The sequence below is a fragment of the Pagrus major genome, chromosome 1 (genome assembly GCF_040436345.1).
Source record: "Pagrus major chromosome 1, Pma_NU_1.0".
NCBI classification, from domain to species: domain Eukaryota; kingdom Metazoa; phylum Chordata; class Actinopteri; order Spariformes; family Sparidae; genus Pagrus; species Pagrus major.
In genome coordinates, this window is record NC_133215.1 from 1,523,125 (window position 1) to 1,546,298 (window position 23,174).

The following is a 23,174-nucleotide window of genomic DNA, read 5'->3' on the forward strand; positions in this document are numbered from 1 at the left end:
CTACAACCAATATTACCATAACAGCTGAAATGGTCGAAGGATTTTGGAGTTCTTGACAGAGTCGAGGTTGGCAACATTCACTCTTGTACAATATTAAATAGACAGCATGAAGGTTCAAAAGTCTTTAATTTAACACAAAGATGAAAACACACTAACTAACATGTACTATATACAGGTGTGTGTGTGTGTGTGTGGCAGAACAAAGAAACAATGGTGGTTCTTGCATCATGTGCTCACTGATATCAGTGTGTGTGTGTGTGTGTGTATGTGTGTGTGTGTGTGTGACATGATGCCAGGTTATAGAAGATGGTTAGCTGCATGTAAAGACTGAGTCTGTGTGAAGCATCATTCAACTAATGTCAAATTAGCTGTGTAGCAAAGCAAACTACCAATAACCTGACCTGAGATCACAATAACACCCAAACAGTGAATAAACACATAGATTGAACACATGTGCATTACATCAACCAGAATTAAAAGTCCTGTGCTTAGCCATGCTATGCTATGCTGTCTAGGCACAGTTCAACATTACCAGTCTTTGAAGGAAAGGTGCTGGTGGTTCCTTGGCTGATGAGCCAAGCAGGAGAAGGTTGTAATCCCAGTGTTGAACAATGCTGTTCTTACTGTACAAGGTCTGATGAAAGACAGCAGATGGAGGGACCTGGTCGCAAATATGTACCAGTAAATATGAATATCAGAAAATGGATCTGCTCCCTTCCTGTAGCTAATTCAAGACATGGTGCAAGTTAGGAAGGAGATGATGCAAACATTTACAGAACCAGAACCTGTTGTTCTGTTCGGATGAAGGCTCGCCTACAAAGTCTTTATTTGTTGTGACCAGAAAATCTTTCCACCTGAGAGCAGCTTTATCTGTAGACACAGTTTCACCCAAATAATCAACAACAGACCTGATCCACACTTCTGCAGCCAGAGACTCAGGTGGATGACTGGACGTAGTTTTCTTGAGCTGACCTTTAATTATTTAGTTGTTGTTTGTGAATATTTGATGTAAAGTCTGAGTGTGTGTATGAAGTGTGTTTTATAAATGCAGCTGTTTTGTCTTCATGGTGATCTGAGTGAAGCTTTATGAAGATCATTGATGAGGAAGCTTCTGAAGGTTCATTCTGACTTTGTTTCTTCCTCCAGGGTGGAACATGGTGGAGAGCAGAGGCTGAAACCTGGTGTGAGGAAGTGTAAGTGTGTGTTCACTTTGACTGATGAAAACAAGGCAGCACATGTTAAAGTAGTTTAAATCTAAAGCTTGTGTATCTGCATTCAACTGTCAGTTTGAAAGAAGATCCAAAAAGATGAGTCATTGTGAAGTTTTGATCTAATTAACAGTCAGTCTGTTAATAAAGCAACAAATAAACCATCAGCTGTGTTAGATGATAAACTGCTGCTGTATTGTGTCTTGTTCTCTCCATCAGATGTCTGTGAACTCACAGTGGACACAAACACAGTGAACAGACGCCTCAAACTGTCTGACAACAACAGGAAGGTGACATATGTGTTAGAGAAGCAGCCATATCCTGATCATCCAGAGAGGTTTGAGGACTGCTGGCAGCTGCTGTGTAGAAATGGTCTGACTGGTCGCTGTTACTGGGAGGTCGAGTGGAGAGGATGGGTTGAGATATCAGTGAGTTACAGAGGAATCAGCAGGAGAGGAAACAGTGATGACTGTTGGTTTGGAGGGAATAATCAGTCCTGGAGTCTGAACTGCTCTGATGATGGTCGTTACTCTGTCTGGCACAATAAGAGAAGTACAGCCCTCTCCTCCTCCTCCTCCTCCTCCTCTGTCTCTAACAGAGCAGCAGTGTATGTGGACTGTCCTGCTGGCACTCTGTCCTTCTACAGAGTCTCCTCTGACTCACTGACCCACCTCCACACCTTCAACACCACATTCACTCAACCTCTGTATCCTGGGTTCATGTTCAGGTCACCTGGTTCCTCAGTGTCTCTGTAGGAGGGACACACACACACACACACACACACACACACACACACACACACACACACACACACACACACACACACACTCTCTCTGTAAATCACAGTAACAGAAATGGGTTAGTTGTGTTGTCTCTTCTTGGTCAATGTGCTGCACATCAGTGGTTTTAAATCTCTTTAAATATGTTTTGAACGTTCAGATTTCAGTTTTCTGAACTTTGTGATCTGATTGTTTTCTCACAACAATCAGCCTGTATATACAATAAAATCAGGCTCCACACACACATGCATATAGATCATCATAATTATGATCTTTGTTCAGACAGCTTTTATTTAGTTGATTTGTGGTTCATCATTGAAGTTTCTCATTTGTCTTCTTTGAGTTATTATCTGTAAATATGTGTATATGAGTGGATAGAGCTGCTGCTACGTGCAGACGGACCTCCATTACAAAATCTCCCTGTAGAGTCGAAGAGCCAAAGACTTTCTGTCAACACTTCATTATCTCACATCATCTGTCAGAATAAACATTTGACTTTCTCATTCACGTGTCTCTCCTGATTGAAATAACGTCTTTTCACATCACTTTACATTACAGACATCACAGCAGACGAGCTGCATGGAGACACCTGATGTTTAAATCATCTCCAGCTGCTTCAGTTGTTCAGCAGAACGCTGCAACTCTGTTTTACTGTGAAGCTCCAGAAATGTTCTGTGGACTACGACACTTCACCTGACTTTATATCATCAGGAGGAGACGATGACTGAGCCTGACTTTATATCATCAGGAGGAGATGATGGCTGAGCCTGACTTTATATCATCAGGAGGAGATGATGGCTGAGCCTGACTTTATATCATCAGGAGGAGATGATGACTGAGCCTGACTTTATATCATCAGGAGGAGATGATGACTGAGCCTGACTTTATATCATCAGGAGGAGATGATGGCTGAGCCTGACTTTATATCATCAGGAGGAGATGATGGCTGAGCCTGACTTTACATCGTTGCTCCTTTTAGATTAAAACATGGTTGTGTTTGAATCTGAAGTTTATTTTCATGCCTCCACGCTGGCAAAGGTCGTATACAGGTCTTCCATCCATCCATGTGTTGTACTTATGATGAAGTTTTACACAAATGTCTAACAGGATCAAATGATGAAGTTATAACATTTTACATCCAAAAGGTCAAAGGTTAGGAGTTTGTCGTAATTAAAATCTCTTGTAGTTTTGTGCTGAAGCGCTCAGTGAACTACATCGTCTCAACATGAGCAGATTCATTGTGATGTTCATCTTGTTAACGAGCTGTTCTGAGCCCAGTCGCCTCCATGTTGGTGCTGGTTCTGGTGCTGATGAGACGATGTAGTTCACTGAGCGCTTTGACACAAAACTACACGAGGTTTGACTTTAACACAACTGACAAACATCATGTGTGAGACTCAAACAGGATCAATACATCATGTGTCTCTTTATCACTACAGACAAACATTTGATCAATAAGGTCTATGAGGTAAACAGGAAGGGGGCGGGGCTTCAGCTCTCTGCCTCCAAGATATGTTAACAAAATAAGAGCGCGGTTAAATATCCGTTGTGTTACACGTTGCCTGACTGGACCCGGGACGGTGATAATCCGTAGCAGACGCCGGTGTCAAACGTGTATATTGACACAATAGTCGCGTATTTTCTCTGTGTCGTGTCAAAACCCGTCAAACACTTTAGCGAGACCTTTATTTTGAAGCCGGAAGTGCAGCGTTAAGCTACCAGCGCCGGTTGCAGCCGACATGGACGCACGTGGATAAAGGAGCTCCGCAGAAACAGGACTTCAGTAACAACCTGATACCAGGTAGAAACACCTTTAACCTGCCTGACCCGCTGGACAGCAGGTCGGTAATGAAGACGTGTCCCCGCCGAGCGGAGGACATGTTAGCTAGCTCTCCATTACTCTGTGTCCGGAAGCTGTCTGGACGTCGCGCCTAACTGAACTGAAAATCTGCAGGTTTAAAATGTTTCCGCCTCAAAGTAACGGCACATTGTTAACACGGGTCGTAATGAGAGCTCATATGTGTCATTACGATGTAGTTGATAATTCGGCGTGTAAATGACGGACAAAGAAAGACTATATTCCGCTTTTGACACCGCTTTGTAAAGGTAAACAGCCTTAATGAGACGTCACAAACAGGCTTACGAATAAACATGTTTACCCCGAATTCAAACACCGTTAATAACCTAAAACATCTTAATCAAACGCTGCATTTACACATCAGGTAATGAGCTGGGAATTCAGAAAATGCTCTGCTGCTAAATCTCTTTTTTTTGTAAGGAAATATGTTTGTCTCTCAGCCTCGCTGCTCGGCGCGTTATTTTTACGTCACTTCCTGTGAGCCGCTGCGTGTTGTCTGCAGCTTGTGGAGGAGAAGCTGCTGCTGTGAATCAGTGAACATGTCTCAGGTCCAAACGCAGAGAGGACGACAACACGGACCCACAGTCCGGTTACACAGCAGGTCGGTTCACCTCACCTGTTGTTTCTCTGCTGGGAACCAACTGTCTGTGTCACAGGGATGTAGAGTTATAAATACAAGTTGTACTTAGTAATATATGCAGGTTATGAATTAATGCAGTATGTTCGCCTTCACAGATCTTTACTGCACAAGAAGCCCATAAACACTGTGTAACTTCATGAACATCTACAGCATTTTGAAGAATATTACACACAAGATTTAATGGAAACTTCCTCTAATTTTCAAAATAAAGATTGTACGCTCAGGGGCAGAGCCAGCGGCTTGTTACCAGAAGGTTGCTGGTTCCATTCCCCTGGTCCGCATGTGGACGTGTCCTTGGGCAAGATACTGAACCCCAAACTGCCTCTGATGTGCTGGTCGGCACCGCCATCAGTGTATGACTGTATGAATTACTGTAAGTCACTTCACAGAATTGGATATTCAGGTGGAGCTGAGTCGATGTTTGAACTCTGACGTAGCGAACGTTCAGCTCACATGACCGATCAGCTGTTTCTGCTGTCTGCATTATAATCATTGCATTACTTCGTTGTCTCTGGACAGCATGCGACACAGCCGATGCTCGCTGACATGCAAGAACAAAAAACAGCAGGAGCATCACCAGCAAAAGTGCCAGTGGAAAAGCCCAAATAAATACTGTCCAACTAAATAAACCTGATTTTATTAATTATTTATGTTTAATCACGATGGCTGCAGCATTCCCTGAGAAATTACTGACAATGTGGAAAAACACTGTTTCGAGAAAAACTTCCTGGATTCGTCTCGTTATCTGATCCGCACCAAAAGTGAATGAGGTCTGTTCAGGGCCGAGTCTCATCCTCCATCTTAGTTTGGTGGAAATCTGTTGAGTAGTTTTTGTGCAATTCTGCTGACAAACCAACAAACCGACCAACAAAAGCACACGGGTGAAAACAGAACCTCAGAGGCCCGTTAGAGCTGAGGCCCCGCCCCTCTGTGGACCTCGTGGGAACTTACTTCGGGAACCTTTGTCTGGTAGTGAAGAGAGACACATGATGTATCGATCCTGTTGAACTGTGTCATGAATCTCACATGATGTTTGTCAGTTTGTTGTGTTAAAGTCAAACCTCATGTAGTTTTGTGTTAAAGCGCTCAGTGAACTACATCGTCTCATCAGCACCAGAACCAACATGGAGCCAACTGGGCTCAGAAAAGCTCGTAAACAAGATGAACATCACAGTAGAACTCAGCTCAGTTTCTGTGTTATTAGCAGTAAAACAGCTCCTGCAGCTCTGTCCACTGACACGCTGCTCAACCAAACTCCATTCTTAAAGCAGCTGTTTTAAGGTCGGCCCTTATTTTTTCACAGTAAAAACCGCAGTCACAACTTTACAAAGACTCTTTAACAAATTCAAGTCGGCAGCTTCTAAACATGTCACTACCTGCTGTTTTCAAAATGGCGGCAGCACTTTCACAGCGTCTGGTTTCACCTGAAACCAACGCTGGTCGTTCCGGCGCCCGTGAAGTACTTAGTTACATTCCCCCACCATCAGCTCTAACATGACTGTTTTCTTCACAGCTGTTTCCCACAAACGCAGAGATGAAGGGAGACGAGGAGCAGCGACAGCAGCCGGCGGCCTCCAAGAAGAAACACATGGTGGCGAGCAGCAGTGACGATGAAGATTCTGACGTGGAGAAGAACTTCGCCCTGCTCACTGGGAGAGGAGGAGGAGGAGGAGGAGGAGCTGAGGAGGCAGACCAGCACCATGAGGGGGAGGAAGAGGAGGAATTAAGTGATGATGAAGAAGATGAGTCTGGTGGTGGTGGTCAAGAGGAGGAGGAGGAGGAGGAGGGATCAGATGCTGGTGAAGAAGAGTCTGATGGTGAAGAAGAAGAAGAAGAGGAGGAGGAGGAGGAGGAAGATGAAGACAGTGAAGCCTCAGTTTCTGATGGTGGTGATGATGATGGTGATGAAGAGCCAGAGGAGGCGGGATGCAGCAGTGAGATCCAGACAAGAGAAGACATTAAAAAGGGTGAGTTCGTAGAATATTATCAGTCAGTGAAGCTGCATAAATAATCCTCCCTGTGAAACATTAAAGACTTTTTGCTTCACATTTCTTTGTGACTTTACAGAGTTTATGCTGCATCAGAGCCAAAGTAGCACATTTTCTAAATTAACTTATTTTTATTGGCAATTAAAGGAAACAGTGATAATCAGTTGCCAGTAAACAAACACTGGTTTCTGTCGCAGCGTTCAGGAGATCTGACTAAGCTCAGTTCTCTGTCCTCTCCTCTCAGAGCTGTCCAACATGTCCTTTGAGGACATTTTGAAGCTGCAGAACAAAGTAGGAACCAAAGTTTACAACGAGGTCGCCTACGGCGGCGACAAGAGCCAGAAGTCCGGCAAAAAGAAACGACTGAACAAGAACAGGTGAGCTTCTCCCCGGTGCACCGGGCGGCTGCGGCAGGAGAACATTTTCTGATTGGTCGCTTTCATAACATAACTCCGCCCACCAGCTTCAGCACAGCAGTACTTACCTGTTGCTGGTCCTACCAGTGAAGTCCACTGGCTGCATGTGCGTCGCTGAGCGGCTTGGCTACAGTTTTGCTCCATCGCCGCCCGCAGACGGCTGCTCTGCCTTTAAGACTTACCGAGTGTGTTTGTGTTTTCAGGCCGATGGAGATTTCAGCCAAGAGACCAGCTCCGTTCCTCCGACAGGTCGTCTCCGTCAGGAAGCCAGTGAGTGAAGAAAACCTGCCGACGACACAGAGTCTGTTCCTCTCTGCTCCCAACGCTCGACGTGACTCTTTCTGTTTGTTTTCACTCAGATGTTCAGAGATCCTCGATTCGACGACCTGTCCGGAGAATACAAGCCGGAGATTTTCGAGAAGACGTTTAAGTTCATCAACGACATCAAACACAGAGAGAAGGAGGTGAGAGGAGTTCACATCAGACTGATCTGAAGTGTAGAAGCTGGTTTTAATCACGTCGTTTGTCTGCAGATCGTCCAGAAGCAGCTGCGCAAGACCAAGAACAACCACAAGAGGACGGAGAAACTGCAGTTCCTCCTGAAGAGGATGGTGAGAGAGACGCTGACGTCCCTGAGACAAATGAATAAAGGTTGAATGACTGAATGTGGAGTCTGACCGACCTGTTCCTCTGCAGGAGAACCAGGAGCGAGCGAGGACGAGCCGAGAGCAGCAGAGAGAGAGAGAGCTGCACTTCAAGAGGCTGCAGAGGGAACGAGCCAATCAGGGCGCACGACCCTTCTTCCTCAAGAACTGTAAGAGTCCTGTCCCACGTCTGTCCTACGTCTGTCCCCACGTCTGTCCACACGTCTGTCCCACGTCTGTCCCACGTCTGTCCCACGTCTGTCCCCACGTCTGTCCCCACGTCTGTCCTACGTCTGTCCCACGTCTGTCCCACGTCTGTCCCCACGTCTGTCCCCACGTCTGTCCCACGTCTGTCCACACGTCTGTCCCACGACGTCTGTCCCCACGTCTGTCCACACGTCTGTCCCACGACGTCTGTCCCACGTCTGTCCCCACGTCTGTCCCCACGTCTGTCCCACGTCTGTCCACACGTCTGTCCTACGTCTGTCCACACGTCTGTCCCACGTCTGTCCACACGTCTGTCCCACGTCTGTCCCACGTTTGTTCACACGTCTGTCCCACGTCTGTCCACACATATCACACATCTGTCGCACGTCTGTCCACACGTCTGTCCCACGTCTGTCCCACGTCTGTCCACACATATCACACGTCTGTCGCACGTTTGTTCACACGTCTGTCCACACGTCTGTCCACACGTCTGTCCCACGTCTGTCCCACGTCTGTCCACACGTCTGTCCACACGTCTGTCCACACATATCACACATCTGTCGCACGTCTGTCCACATGTCTGTCCCACGTCTGTCCACACATATCACACGTCTGTCGCACGTTTGTTCACACGTCTGTCCCACGTCTGTCCACACGTCTGTCCCACGTCTGTCCACACGTCTGTCCCACGTTTGTTCACACGTCTGTCCCACGTCTGTCCACACATATCACACATCTGTCGCACGTCTGTCCACACGTCTGTCCCACGTCTGTCCACACGTCTGTCCACACATATCACACGTCTGTCGCACGTTTGTTCACACGTCTGTCCCACGTCTGTCCACACGTCTGTCCACACGTCTGTCCCACGTCTGTCCCACGTCTGTCCCACGTCTGTCCACACATATCACACGTCTGTTCCACGTTTGTTCACACGTCTGTCCCACGTCTGTCCACACGTCAGACGTGGGACAGACGGTCTGTCCCCACGTCTGTCTGTCCCACGTCTGTCCCCACGTCTGTCCCACATCTGTCCCACGTCTGTCCACACGTCTGTCCCCACGTCTGTCCACATGTCTGTCCCCATGTCTGTCCCCACGTCTGTCCCACGTCTGTCCCCATGTCTGTCCACACGTCTGTCCCACGTTTGTTCACATGTCTGTCCCACGTCTGTCCACACGTCTGTCCCACGTTTGTTCACACGTCAGACGTGGGACAGATGGTCTGTCCCACGTCTGTCCCCACGTCTGTCCCCACGTCTGTCCCCACGTCTGTCACACGTCTGTCCACAAGTCTGTCCACACATATTACACATCTGTCCACACATCTGTCCACACGTCTGTGGACAATTTCTAGATAACGTAAAACCAGTAGACAAATGATGTTTGAATCTATAAATGAGGTCAATCTGAACCGTGAGGCTGAATCGATTTCAAACTTCTCTCTGTTGTCGTCTCGCAGCCGAGAAGAAGAAGCTGCAGCTGGCTGAGAAATACCAGGAGCTGAAGAAGAGCGGCAAGCTGGAGAACTTCCTGAGCAAGAAGAGGAAGAGGAACGCCGGGAAGGACCGCAGGAAGCTGCCCAAACAGGCTGCGTGAGGCGTTCAGGGACACCTGAAGAAGAAGAAGACGGTGCTGAGAGCTGCTGTTGGACCTTCAGAACATCCAGCCTGTAATGAGCTGAGTCAGCCTGCAGGTGGAGCTGTGTGTTTGAGTTGATGAAGGGCTTCATATGTTTGTTTTTATCCCATCGTTGGTGAGTTCAGTGATGCTCGGACATCCCAGCGTTCAAGAGTCTGCTGTCTTTTTATCCTTTTCTGGATCTTTCAGCCTCGTCTGTCTGTCTTCACGAGTGAACTGTCATCATGTGTCTTCAGAGAGGAACTGAGACACTGAACCCTCCTGATGATCCGTGTGTCAGTGCTGCGAGTACGTAGTTTTACAGAAAACTACAAGTCAGAACAGCTGGAAACATCTGCTTCACCGCCGAAACTCTGATTTATGTTTTTTTCCTTTTTTAATTAAACTACTTGTTTGTGTTTCTGTTGCTTTGTGTGTGTTTACCTGATGTATAAAGTACATCGCACACTGTCAATCCAAAATACACATTTTGGATTCTAATGTGTTATTTTTGCCGTGTAACTAGTTTTGCAGCTTTTCTAACACATTCACAAAAAATGCATCAAAACGTGCGGCATCATCAGGACGAGTGTAGAAATGGCGGCTGGCAGATTCACCGAACTGTTTTCACAAAAACCTCAAGAAAAGTCATCTCATAAGTAACGACCCTGTGGGCTCGTTGCCTCGTCGTACTTTAACACAGAAAAGTGATTCAAGGTTTAAACGAGTCACCAGAGTTCAGACTCTTCTGGTCTAAATGTATATTTTTGATGGCTTGAATGATTTAGGAGCAGTCACAGTTCACCTTCTGGGACATTTCTGCTCCTTCACAGATTGTTTTAATGGGTGAGAATTGCAGAATGTTTCTCGGGTGGAAAATCATCTGAAAAATGTCTCTGAAACCTGATTTAGATCACAAACACTTCATTTCTAGATCACATCAGTAGGAAGTGTTGTTAATTCTAGAAACAGACGTTTATTTTGTCTGAGCTTTCAAGTGAAACATCATCAATGTGAATATTTGTATTTTATATATTTTATTAATTGGATATCTCTGTGTTGAGGACGAAATGATGATCGATATTTTTTTCTCCCTGGTTTAGTGGTGTTTTTAATAAAATCCTGTGATCTGATTGTTTTCCCCAAATTGATGGAAGAAGAGTTGCAGCAGGTTAAATGTTAAATGTGATTCAGATCCTGAAACATGAAATAAATATTTTCTCTTTTATTTAAATAGAAAACCTTTTGAATTTGTGAGTCCGCTGCTCCAAACAGTGATTTTGCAGCTGATCCAAAAAAGGCAGATTGATAAATAAAACACATAAGAATCAATTAATAACAGACAATATATTTTATATACTGAAAGGTGACGTGGTAAATGAAAACAGCCCAGTCTGTAATAAAGACACTGAATCAAATCGTATGAATAATATAACAAAAATATAAATGTAATCAGAAAAAATCTGCTGAAATGTAAAATGCTTTTTATAATAAATGTATAAATAACAAGTAGATAAATGAAGCTGATTCCTGAAAATGTAAAAGAGCAGTGGAAGTGTTGAGAAGGAAGAAAACTGAAATCTCTGGGAGCCATCATTACCCACAATGCACAGCAAAAGACGTGTACAGCTGATGACCTGTGAGCGACAGACTGCAGTGTGGTCCGGTGGACAGCAGGGGGCGCTGCAGGACAGAGTGGTGCTGCCCCGTGTGACCCCAGCCCGGCACAATGTTTATATAATAAACTATATAGTTTGTAAAAAAAAATGAAGCAACCGGTGAAAATATTGAATTCACACAGAAACCAGAAAATGTCAAAGATGTCAAGTCAAAGAAGTGTCAGTTTGTTGTGTTAAAGTCAAACCTTGTGTAGTTTTGTGTCAGAGCGCTCAGTGAACTACATCGTCTCATCAGCACCAGAACCAACACCAACATGGAGCCAACTGGGCTCAGAACAGCTCGTAAACAAGATGAGCATCACAATAAATCTGCTCATATTGACAACTGCAGTTCTGGTTCTGGTTCAGTTCTCAACAAAGACTCTTCCATGTGCAGAACTTGCCTTAGAAATATCATGTTTTTAAGTTTTCTTCAGTAGCACAGTGATCCACTGACAGTTGTCTCTACATCCATGAACACACTGCAAATAAGAAGTGCTAACAGCTGATTCTGTTTGAGTTTAACAGAGTTTTTGTTTTGTTTTGTTGTTTTTTCTCCAGCTGCTTCAGGTGTTCAGCAGAATGCTGCAACTCTGTTTTGCCGTGAAGCTCCAGAAATGGACTAAAGAGTCACTCTGAACTAGTGGATATTTTGCCTGCAACAGGTTTCATCAGCAGGGAGCTGTGTTGTCTTTCTGTCTCTTCGCGTGTCTCCGTCCTCCTGAGGCCCCTCGATTATCTAAAAGTCAATTAGCGGCGGCTAACGAGAACACAGAGCTCTCTCCACGCCGCCTCAATCCTGTTTTCTCTGCTGTCTGACAGGTGGCATTCATCCTCACAACCCCCTCCGTCTAACAATGGAGGACAAGGTGGGGGCCCACACATGGGGAGGGCAGGAGGGGGTGTGGGGGCAATAACACAGGGCCTTATATTCATGAGCTAATACAACCCATTCAACCCTCAGACCGTCCATCACCCTCCAGCTTCTCTTTTGTGTCGCCGCTGTGATAAAAGTTATACAAGTGTGTGTGTGTGTGTGTGTGTGAGTGTGTGTGTTCTTGTCCTTCACGTGTTGATCCTATTGGACACCGACTCAGTTTTAAAAGCTTTTATCCATTTTTTTATTTTTAACGTCTCCGAGTGTCGCTCTCATTTAAAAAAAGACAACTTTCCAACAATCCTGAAAGGTTTGAAGGTTAAACATTTACACCTCACACCTGATGCTTTGACAGAGATAAAAAGAAACTCTTGTAGCTTTGTACGTTTCATTCTGTCAATAAAAACACCTTCGTATAGAAATATTGTTCAGTCAGACCCTCCTGCAAACATGTTTACACCCAGTTTGATTGAAACAAGAACAATGTGTGAACGAGCTCCAACTCATTTATTTATTACTTTTATTTAAAGTGTAAGTGGACTCCAGCAGAAGTTCAGATACTCGTGTAAAAACAGACTCTGGTAAAAGTAGAAGTACTGATACAGCTTCTTTACTCCAGTAAAAGTAATCGAGTACAGGCTCTGACATGTACTCAGAGTATCAGAGTAAAAAGTCTCCCTCTGAAGGACATTTGTGGTCAAAGCTACTGAAGCTCACGTCATATTAATATAATTCAAAGACTATTAAAGTTAAAGGTAGAGTCAGTAGGATTTGTCCCAGCTGTTCCTGAACGCACCACAAAGATAGTTGGTTGTTGAGTCTCAGTCCCGTCCTGCGTTCCTTCAGGTCCGTAGCAGTCGGTTCTAAATGCTGTTTTCTTTCTCTCAGGTGAAACAGGACTGTCTCAGGATGTTCTCGTGGGCGGAGTCTGAGCTGAATGACATCATTGTTCTTGACTTGAAATGGCTGCAGACAGACGGTCGCCGCCCTCCTCCCCAGGTGAACACGCCCTCCGAGGCTCTCGCTCTCCTTTCTCTTCGGTTTCTAAGCGTAACGGACGCCTCGCCGGGATCGAACCCAACCCTCCGTCCGCTCTCTTTTCCGATTCATGGCTGTAGCCGCCCCTTTTGTTCCTCGCGTCATGAATAACCAATAAAAAGCCCATCGCTCCTGAAGAAAAGGTGCCCGGAGAGGCAGTGACGGCCTCCATACAGCTCTCGGCGTGGAAACCATCTGTTCGCTCGGCCCCCTGCGCGCCGTGTGAAAGGGATAATTGAGTGTTATAGAGAGCGGAGAATAGATCTCTCTGCTGCTGATTTGTATTCTTTAGAAAGAGCCAGGGGTTTCACACCACATCTGCCCCTCAGCTCCATTCAGACCCATTCACTGTCCCGTCAATTAGCACACTCAATTAAGCCCTCATAATCCTTTTACCGACACACAAGGGCTCCCTCGAACGCCACGCCCGCCATGGAGAAGTGGCAACAAATGAGACTTTAGTGACTGTTTTCTTTGGGAGGAGGGCGGAAAGACAATGTGAGTCCTTCAGCACTTCATAAGAGGAGTTGATGGTTGAAAAGCCGAGTGCCGCTGCAGCTGGCAGCGAGCCGCTGCAGGCGGCGGCTGCTGGCAGCGTGAACGGGCTCCCTGCTCTATTTGTCGGCCATTGTTCAGCAGATTACGAGCTGCCTTTTCACTGGAGTGGAACAATTAATTAGAGGAGGGTTGAATAGAGAGGCAGAGAGTCGGGCACATGCAGGCCGGAGGAGGTCTGTGTGCAGAGGAACTGTGAAACGGACTAAATGCCGACGGTGTCAGAGCCGTCGCTGCTGATGAAAAGCCACTGGTTTAATCCGTGTTAGTGCCGCGTGAGCCGGGAGCGATATGAATTTAACAGGTTTAATCTGAGACTCAGCACTGAGCCGCACCGATCCGCTCTGAAACATCGGACCAGACTTGTTTCAGGTCAACTTTAAAACTATAACATGTAAGATTTCTGTTTGAGATGTCTGAAAACGACTCGACCTTCGTTCTCACATTATCACAAATGTTTCCAACAATGTTCAAACCAGAGAGATCCACAAGTTTCCTCAAGGTCATGTTTCATTTGGTCGGCGCCGCTACTTCTGGTACAGAGAAGTCAGTGAGATTAAATTTAACACATCACCTCGTCTGTGAACATCAGGTAGAGTTTCATCAGCAGCAGTGGTTGTTCAAAGGTGTTTACATCAAAAGTGAAGTGAGTTCGATGGCAGAAACGTTTGTGTGTCTGTGTGTTTGAATTGAGGTGAAGCTCTGAGCAAAGTCAGCACTCAGCAGAGACTCTGGTTCTGGTTCTGGTTCTCTGTTTCCTCTCTGTAATGTTACATTCATGAAGTAAAGTCCATTTCCCCTCCAGCTCCAGTCAGCAGTCAACATTACAGAACAGAACCACCCGACAGTGGAGGTCACCTCCGGATCACTGCTGCAGTCAGGCTGATAAACAGGAGTGAAGATAAATCTCCTCTCCTCCCGTCGGATCAGAACAGAACCTGATGAGGCTCCAGGTGTTTATTCCTCCAGGAGGTCTGGATCAGCACCGACTCTCTCTGACTTTATTGTGCGGTTAAAAACATGTCCTCTGCTTTCGTGTTTAGAAATGTTAAACGCAGTCTTGGACTGTTGTCAGTGGCTCCTCCCAGATGTGAACGTACCGGTGGTTTGCAGACTCTCAACAGTTCATCGCTGCGACTGGGTCGAACATGATTTATGTTGCTGTTTCATAAACGATGAAACGCCGTCTGTAGGAATACACTTCATGAGTTTGAGGACCTTGAAGCTTGTGGTCACGCTATCGATTCACAGATTGTAGTTTTTGTTTCCTCACATATCTCAGAACCAGCGTCCACTCTGTGTCCTGTTGTTCCAGTCTTCACTGAACAGAGGACACGAAGCAGTTTGTAAAACGTCTGCCAGAACAGATTATCCTCTCACAGCGAGCACATACATTTTTGTCCAGAACGGGAAAATGAGACCCACAAAATACTTTGGTTCCTGGTGAAGTCATCTCTGAGCTCCCTCCTTCCTTCAGGAGGCTTGTTGCTGCAGCATGTTGAATTCTCTGCAGAACTTTAATTATATGATTCTCCTCAGGATTTTTATCTCTTCTGCAACAAAACAAAACAAACTGTAAAAGAGCAAAGTGCTCTGCATAAAACTGAAGACCAGTCGAGGCGTCGTGTCCCTAAATCTTCTCTAATTGGGCTCAAGGGGCTCCCAGGGGCCCCGAGGGAGTTCTGGAGGGCCCCTGAATAATCAGTACTGGTTTGGTTTCATCTCTATCGGGATGGATTTTAGGGAAACCGTTTATAAACTGATACAGATGACGGTATGAAGGATGTCTATCTGATAAAAGACAAAGACAGTTCTGGTGTTCTGGGTCGTGAGAAGACCAGAACATCTTCTCGTCTCCAGTGAGAGTTTGTGTTAAAACAAAAAAAGCTCCACACACTCTGATCCTTGGGAAAAGACTTTAACACGTCGTATTAAAGCTCTATAATTGTTTTTATGGATCGCTTCTTGTAGCTGTAATTGTTCACGACTCCATAAACGAGAGAGAAACGGTCCAGACGCTTCATTAGAGCGCCGAGACCTCGTTTGAGCGTCGACGTGTAAAACGAGGAGAGAACGTGTTAAAGAAAAGTGCTGAAATAAGAAACACATGCAGAGAGAGTCACCGATCAGCCAGCAGAGCGGAGACGGACGCTGTCTTCAGTTTAGAGCCACCGTGTTGTGAACGTCTCCTTTTAGGTTTATTCTGAGACATTAAGTAGAAGAGCAGAGGGTTTAGTGCCTCTGAGCAAGGCAGTGAAGCTCAGCGGTGACCCAGAGAGACGCTGTTCATGATTTCTGTCTTCTTATCTACACGTGTCTTTCCAGGGGTGCGTGGAGACTGGGTGTGTCAGCGCTACATGTCAGTCACAGCTCTGTCCTGGCAGCGCTGAGTGTGAAGGACATTACAGAGTCACGGGAAACCCCTTGTCTCCCTCCAGTCCTCATAAATGTGGTTCTTTATACGCAGCTGGAAAGTCGAAAGCTCCGAGTGAAACTCTGCAGCTGATGAAGTCCGTCAGACCGTCGACCTCCACTTCATCTCCCTGCAGCTCAGTGTGTTAACCTGCACAACAGTGACACTAAATAAGTCAAGACTGCCGGTGATGAGGATGTAAGCTCACGTATCGGCTCTGTCCGGGAGCTGATGAGCTTAGCTTAGCACAAAGACTGGAAGCAGGGGGGAACTGCTAGCATAGCTCCACCACAGTGATGGAAGAAAGAAGAACTTCTGACTGTTTTTTCATTGCAAAGTGTTTTCTGATGCAGGTCAACAATTGTTCTGTTGGGATCTTGCTGCTCTCCGGGTGCGACTTTTACCTCGCTGGTTGTGCTGGCAGCCCTCACAGGAAACGTTGTGTTTTCAGCAGCAGTCACTAAACACGACCAGCTGACAGTGAACACATGAAACAGTGAAACACAGCGGATGTTTGAAAGAACAAACAGGACGAGAGAAACTAAAGAGGCTCAGTCAGAAGCTGCAGACGTACTGAGAGCTGAACACTTTAAAAGCCTCTGTCTCTCAGGTTTCCTGCACAGACGTGAGTTCAGCATTGACTTGAGGAGACGGTGTTTGTTACGGGACTGGGCTGCAGTCATGAGACGACTCGGCCAAAAAGGAAAAACAGCATTTGGTGGCTGATGGAGAACAAAGAACCTCTTACGTCGGGGGTCGGAGGGGGGCGGGGTTAAGGGCCAATTAAACTGCTGGTGAGCGCCATTTTTAAAAACCAGAGCTAGTGCAGCTTCTCCTGACTGAAAAAACAAAAGGTTTTGACTGTTTTCACGAGTGGAAGTGGTCAGAGGAGCAGTCATGCACAAGCCAGGAGCAACACTTACAGGGTCGACGTAGTCCGTCAGAGCGACTGGAGTGGGAAACAAAGGATCACTGATCTTCTGGGGTCGTGATTCTTCACAGCGACCACAGAGACATTATGATGTGGAGGTTACTGTCTGTGATGTGTTGGACACACTGTGAGCTGCTGCTGCTGCAGATTCACTCTGCTGGTATTTCAGTATTTCTGCCGTCCTGTCAGACGAACCTCAACACAATCTGTGAGCCGTTATTAGATCCAGCCGGAGCTCCTTCACCTCGAGGCGTCCTGACAGAGAGGATTGTTGCTGGTGAACCGCGGAGGTCGAGGAGAGAGCGCTGAGGTTTACCAGAGGAAAGTCTGCTAACTGAGGAGTTTATGAGCCCGGAGCCTCGCTGAGCTCACAGAGGACCAGGTCCAGGTACTGTACCAGTGTGTGTGTGTGTGTGTGTGTGTGGTTAATAACTGAGTGAATGTGCGAGTCTCTCATGTTGTGTACAACAGTGGTTTCCACAGCAACCACTGAAAGACGAGCTGTGGAGATGATGATGTCAGAGCTGAAGAGGAAATTGAAGTTTTTAAAAAGTTTTTGCTGACAGGAGGTCAAAGGTCAGTCTGCTCAGTGACACAGACACAGGAGGAGGAGAAGGAGGAGGAGGAGGAGAAGAAGGAGGAGGAGAAGGAGGAGGAGAAGAAGAAGGAGAAGGAGGAGAAGGAGGAGAAGAAGAAGGAGGAGGAGAAGGAGGAGGAGAAGAAGAAGGAGGAGGAGAAGAAGAAACAGATTTATTGCCAAGAGGGATTTTACACCAACGAGGATTTTTTCTTGGTGAATAAGGTTCATGCATTGAAGACGATAAACAATAAACAAACAAACAGTGAATATAATATAAACAATATAAACACACAGAGGCAAGAAGTGTGGGATGGCTGATAAATAAAGACCGTCAGCCTCATCACTCGCTGTTGTCCCAGAGCCTCCTGGGTAAACTCCGGTCCGGGCAGGTCACAGCGAGTCGCCTTCCTGTCGGTTGATGTAACGTCCTCAGAGGATCGCTGACCTTTTCAAAATGCAACTTTATTCTGCTGTGAGGACTCTGAATGTGAAGGTTTGAATAATCCAGAGGACGAAGGACGCGTCCACCGTCCTCCTGCACCGTGTGCTGTAAAGAAGTGTTGTTTCAATGCATTATGTGGATGAGTGACAGGACAACAGTCTGCTTCAACACAGAGACATCCTCCTCATGTTTCTGTCTTCAGCCTCCGAGCATCAGCTCAGCAGAAGGAGAAGAAGCAGGAGGAGAAGAAGAAGAGGAGGAAGAAGAAGAAGAAGAAGAAGAAGAAAGAGGAGAAGAAGAAGTCTGCATTAATTATCTATTTAAATGATAAAGTGTGTTCTGTCAGGACCATTGAGAGAAAAAGAAAAGAAACAGAAGAAGAGGAGACAGTGAGCTGCTGAGAACCGGGCCGGGGGCTCATGGACCGGCCCGGTGAATAATGACAGTAGCGTCTCTTCTCCTCTGTGCAGATCAGTGCTGTGATGCCAGCCTCCAAACCCTCCGCCATTACTCTGTTTGCTGTTGTCTTGGAAAAACCACCTAACTGCAGTATTGTGGTTTCACTTTTTCCCTCCACAGAATAACAGCTGACACGACCGCTGATGTGTGGACTGAGCTGCACCGACGCTCAGCCGGTCCTCTTAAAGCCCGCCTGCCAGACGGGTTTCAAAAGAGAGTAAAGGTCGATGAGAGATGAGTTTTATGTCTTGATTCTGTGAGAGAGAATCGCTCCGGGCTGTCGGAGGAGATTCAACATGTTGGATGAATGAGAATGGTTCTGTTGGGATCACAGCCAGGCCCTCCTCCTCCTCCTACTCCACCACCAGCACCACCCAAAACCTCTGGCTCCTTTCCCGGGCCCTGTCCCAGAACTCTCATACATTTCTATCATGCAGGAATCCCACAGTCCCCCCCGGCGATCTGATTTGTCTGCGGTACAGTACAGGGATGCCCCGAATCATCGGTTCTGTTCAGTCGAGCAGCAAAAAAGAAACACGTGATCAGGACGTGCAGCTGCTCGGGACAAACTTCAGGATGCGGAAATAACGTTCGTCATGTGAAATGAAACCCGGTCGACGGGAAGAATGTTGGCCATGAATGTTTCTGCAGAACCACAGATATGTTGAAACTTTACATCTATTAACGCTGCAACTGATGAGTCAGCGCCAGGTTTAGACTCAAAAACCACTTGGTTTAGGTTAAAAGACCCGGTTCTGTCGACACAAACACAGCTGGAGATTGTCCCGAGCTCTCCTGAAAGATATGAATGGAAGAAAAACGTCTAACTGATGCGACGTGATGGCGGCTGACCTCCTGTCAGCGTTTGATGAGACGGAAACAAGACTCAAAAATCTACTTTTCTTACAAACAGCACGTTTAAATCACTTTGAAACAAACTTTTAAAGACTTTTTATAAACGATAAAAGTCTTCTCATCGTCTTTTATTAATTTTATTCTTTTTCTCTCTCTCTCTTCTTCTGTGATTTTGTCTGTTTTATCACTTTTATTCATTTTACATGTAATTAATCATATTGTCTTTTTGTCTTTTTACATTTTCTTTTCTGATTTCTTGTTTTAACTCAACTTTAACTTTAACTTTAACTGTGGACTGAATTCCTGCTTTTGCTTGTTTGTCGCAGCACTTTGTAAACTCTTGTAAACTTGAAGGAGCTCTATGAAAAGAGTTTATTATGTAAAAACAACTTCATGTTGTTGAGTTGTGTTCTCACATTTTCCCAAATGTTTCCAAAAATGTTCAAACCAGAGAAATTCACAAGTTTCCTCGAGGTTACAGTGAGTTTCTATAACTTCAGGACAGTCAGAGAACGAGATGAAACGTAACGAGAAGAAAACTTTGAAACACCTCGTCTGAGATTTTAATCAGCAGTTGTTGTTTAACGCTGTGTTCACCACCAGAGAAGTGAAACTTCACGTTATTTGCGCTGGTTTGACTTCAGGATTGTTCTTTTTGCCACAAACAGCCAGATTATATTTTATAGTTTTTGAATTCATCCTCTTGACTGAACTCCACACTGATAAACAGGAGTGAAGATAAATCCACTTTTTAATCCCAGAAGTTACAAAGTAATCTCTGAGCTCTCCTCCCGTCGGGTCAGAACAGAACCTGATGAGACTCCGGGTGTTTATTCCTCCAGGAGGTCTGGATCAGCACCGACTCTCTCTGACTTTATTGTGCGGTTAAAAACATGTCCTCTGGTTTCGTGTTTAGAAATGTTAAACGCAGTCTTGAACTGTTGTCAGTGGCTCCTCCCAGATGTGAACGTACCGGTGGTTTGCAGACTCTCAACAGTTCATCGCTGCGACTGGGTCGAACATGATTTATGTTGCTGTTTCATAATCGATGAAACGCCGTCTGTAGGAATACACTTCATGAGTTTGAGGACCTTGAAGCTTGTGGTCGCGCTATCGATTCACAGATTGCAGTTTTTGTTTCCTCACATATCTCAGAACCAGCGTCCACTCTGTGTCCTGTTGTTCCAGTCTTCACTGAACAGAGGACACGAAGCAGTTTGTAAAACGTCTGCCAGAACAGATTATCCTCTCAAAGCGAGCACAGAACGGGAAAATGAGACCCACAAAATACTTTGGTTCCTTGTGACTGAGGTTTTTCAGGACAAAGAAGATTTAAAGCCCGTCTGAGAGCTTTAAATGTAAATGTAGTCGGTGTCATGTGTTTGACTCGCTGCCTCGCTCGACCGGGCCGGACAGGAAACAGCTGTGTGTGTTCCTCTAGTTTTTAGGGTGTTGGCTTCACAGCTAAAACGTTGTGTTGACTCCAAACCTGCAGTTTCTGTGTCACACCGTGTGTGTTGTCCAGCAGCCTTCAGACGTCTTCTCGCGGCTGAGATCGAACTCGGCCGTGAGACTGAAGGACCGAACCCGACCCGGGCCAGATTAGGTGAGATGTTTGGGTGTGCACAGCTGCAGCAGTCGGTCCCTGGAACCCGGTCAGCATGTTTACACCTCGACAGACCTCTACAAGTCAGAATGAGACAATCACTCTCATGTCTGAGGTCAACTTTGGGAACCAATAACCCGCTGGCGTGGGAAATATTCTGTCCAGTGTAGATTGTTTAAATCGAGTCGGTACACGACAGCTTGACCCAAATAAAAGTGGCAGCCTTCGCTCTCCTCCTGTAGCCGTCTGACATTTACAAACGGATGTCTTCCCCTCTGAGTTTTCTTTTCCTGGATGTGAACACAGTTGCCTGTTAAGTGATTGTCTGTGACACACATTAGTAACAGTGTGTGTGTGTGTGTGTTTGTGCAGAAGCCAAACATCTGGTGTTAATTAGCAGACGATCCTGTTGGTTCTGCTCCGAGTCTCTGTGGAAAACAGGAAAAATTGGGGTTTTTGTGTTGCAAAGAAGTGAAATGTTTCTAACAGCTTCAGTGACGGAGTCTGGAGGGACGTGATGGACTTCATGTTTCATGCTGAATGTAGAAACGTTGGCTCGACTCTTTTTATTTGAAATCTTTATTAAACAAAAATAAATAATCCACGACGGGTTCTGTTCTCCCTCTGGTTCTGTCACTCAGCTGTTCCAAGGAGCCGTTTACACGACAACAGTTTTTGCATTAAGCATTAAAGTTTTGTTTGTTATTGTGACAACGCTGCTTTGTGACTTTTCCACATGACAATCTGCGGCGCCGTGTTCCACTTTCGTCCACTTTGGCTGTTGTAGCTGCAGTGTCTCCTGGCTCGGTAGGTGGACCTGAAAAGCAGCGGCCCGTCTGTCTGCTCGACCTAACGAGCCCAGAGACACTCTGACAGCGGCTGCTGAGGATAAGTGACCCGGACAGGAGCAGCAGAAGACCCGGAGAGGTCGGTGTGTTTACCTGCAAAACTACAGCTGTCTGTCTCTGTAGTTCTGTCTCTGGTTCTGTTACTCATTTTGTCTTGGGTCTGTCTCTGGTTCTGTCTCTGGTTCTGTTACTCCTTCTGTCTCTGGTTCTGTCTCTGGTTCTGTTACTGGTTTTGTCTTGGGTTCTGTCTCTGGTTCTGTCTCTGGTTCTGTTACTTGTTTTGTCTCTGACTCTGTCACTCGTTCTGTCTCTGGTTCTGTCTCTGGCTCTCATTCATTCTGTCTCTGGTTTTGTCTTGGGTTCTGTCTCTGGTTCTGTCTCTGGTTCTGTTACTCGTTCTGTCTCTGGTTCTGTCTCTGGCTCTCATTCATTCTGTCTCTGGTTCTGTCTCTGGTTCTGTTACTCATTTGGATCTCAGTCTCACTCTCTGGTTCTTGCTCTTGCAGGTTCTGTCTCTTGTTCTGTCTTTCTCTTAGTCGTCTCGCTCTCTCTGCAGCTGGTGATGAATCTTGTCCTGATGACCCAAGTAGAATCAGAACCTCAGGGTGATGAGGAGAACCCAGCACCCAGAACTGTATCTCTGTATCTGCAGGAGACGTATATGAGACGGGATGAAAGAGGAGTTCTGCTCACAGCAGAGTTCTGCTCAACCCAATAAAACCTGAGCTCTCTGACAGAGACGGTTCCTGTCGGTGGTGACGTGAGGTGCCTTGCTGAAGGGCACCTCGGCAGCAGGACACTGAGCTCGTCTGTGCTGCGTTCAGGTGATTCATGTGTCCGTGTGAGCAGCTCTCAGTTCCCACGCGCTCGTCCATCATGTGATTCCTGACGGTGGGAACGCCGACACAGACAGAGCGCTTGTGTCTGCAGCCGCGGTGCATTCTGGGAAGGATACGCAGCCTCAGGGAGGACAGAAGGTCGATTCTCCCCTTTTATTAAGTTAACATTTTTATCCCTCCGCTCATCCGCGGCCTGCTGGAGGAGTCAGGAAGGTGTGTGCTGGCCGGTGGGAACCTCAAAGACGGTTTTGGTTCTGACTCATGAAGTCAAACAGCTGAGAGTCGGCTGATGACCTCATCCACAGCAGTCTGTGTTCGTGGACAGAGTCGAATCCTGTCCGTCAGTGTGTCGTCTCCTCCTCGGCACCGACAGATTGGGTTCATCTGAGGTCACAGATCCTGGCACTCATGTTCACACCTGAAACTCCTTCAGGACATCATGCTTCATTCATGCGTACGCCTGTCAGACAGAACCAGAATCACTGATTGATGAATTCCTGAGAATTGTTCAGTTTCAACATGTCGATTTACGTCATCAGTGTCTGTGAGTCGGACAACAGCTTCACCTCTGGACCGACAGATCGTCAGCTGGTGAGCCCGGCCGACCGCTCTGGTTTCCTTCCAGCTGTTACATTCAACTCAGCACATTGAGTGACCCGCGGCACCTCTGGGGATCGCTGTCTTCCCGCTGAGGTTTCAGTGTGATCATCTTAG

General features: G+C 46.3%; 1 protein-coding gene across 2 annotated transcripts; it reads left to right on the forward strand.

Moving 5' to 3' along the window:
* The first annotated feature begins 3,702 nt into the window (after nt 1–3,702).
* On the forward strand, nt 3,703–9,782 carry LOC141006795 (ribosomal RNA processing protein 36 homolog). 2 transcript variants are annotated; one of them, XM_073479072.1, is made up of 8 exons: nt 3,703–3,788; nt 5,999–6,452; nt 6,718–6,850; nt 7,093–7,159; nt 7,249–7,353; nt 7,423–7,500; nt 7,586–7,703; nt 9,202–9,782. In XM_073479072.1, exons 2-8 carry the CDS (start codon nt 6,020–6,022, stop codon nt 9,336–9,338), a joined length of 1,071 nt encoding a protein of 356 aa, XP_073335173.1. In that variant the 5' UTR covers nt 3,703–3,788; nt 5,999–6,019; the 3' UTR covers nt 9,339–9,782. The 2 variants fall into 2 exon arrangements, with proteins under 2 accessions (XP_073335173.1, XP_073335254.1); XM_073479153.1 differs by lacking the exon at nt 3,703–3,788 and adding an exon at nt 4,380–4,446 and having other exon boundaries at nt 9,202–9,532.
* Nucleotides 9,783–23,174: the final 13,392 nt, after the last annotated feature.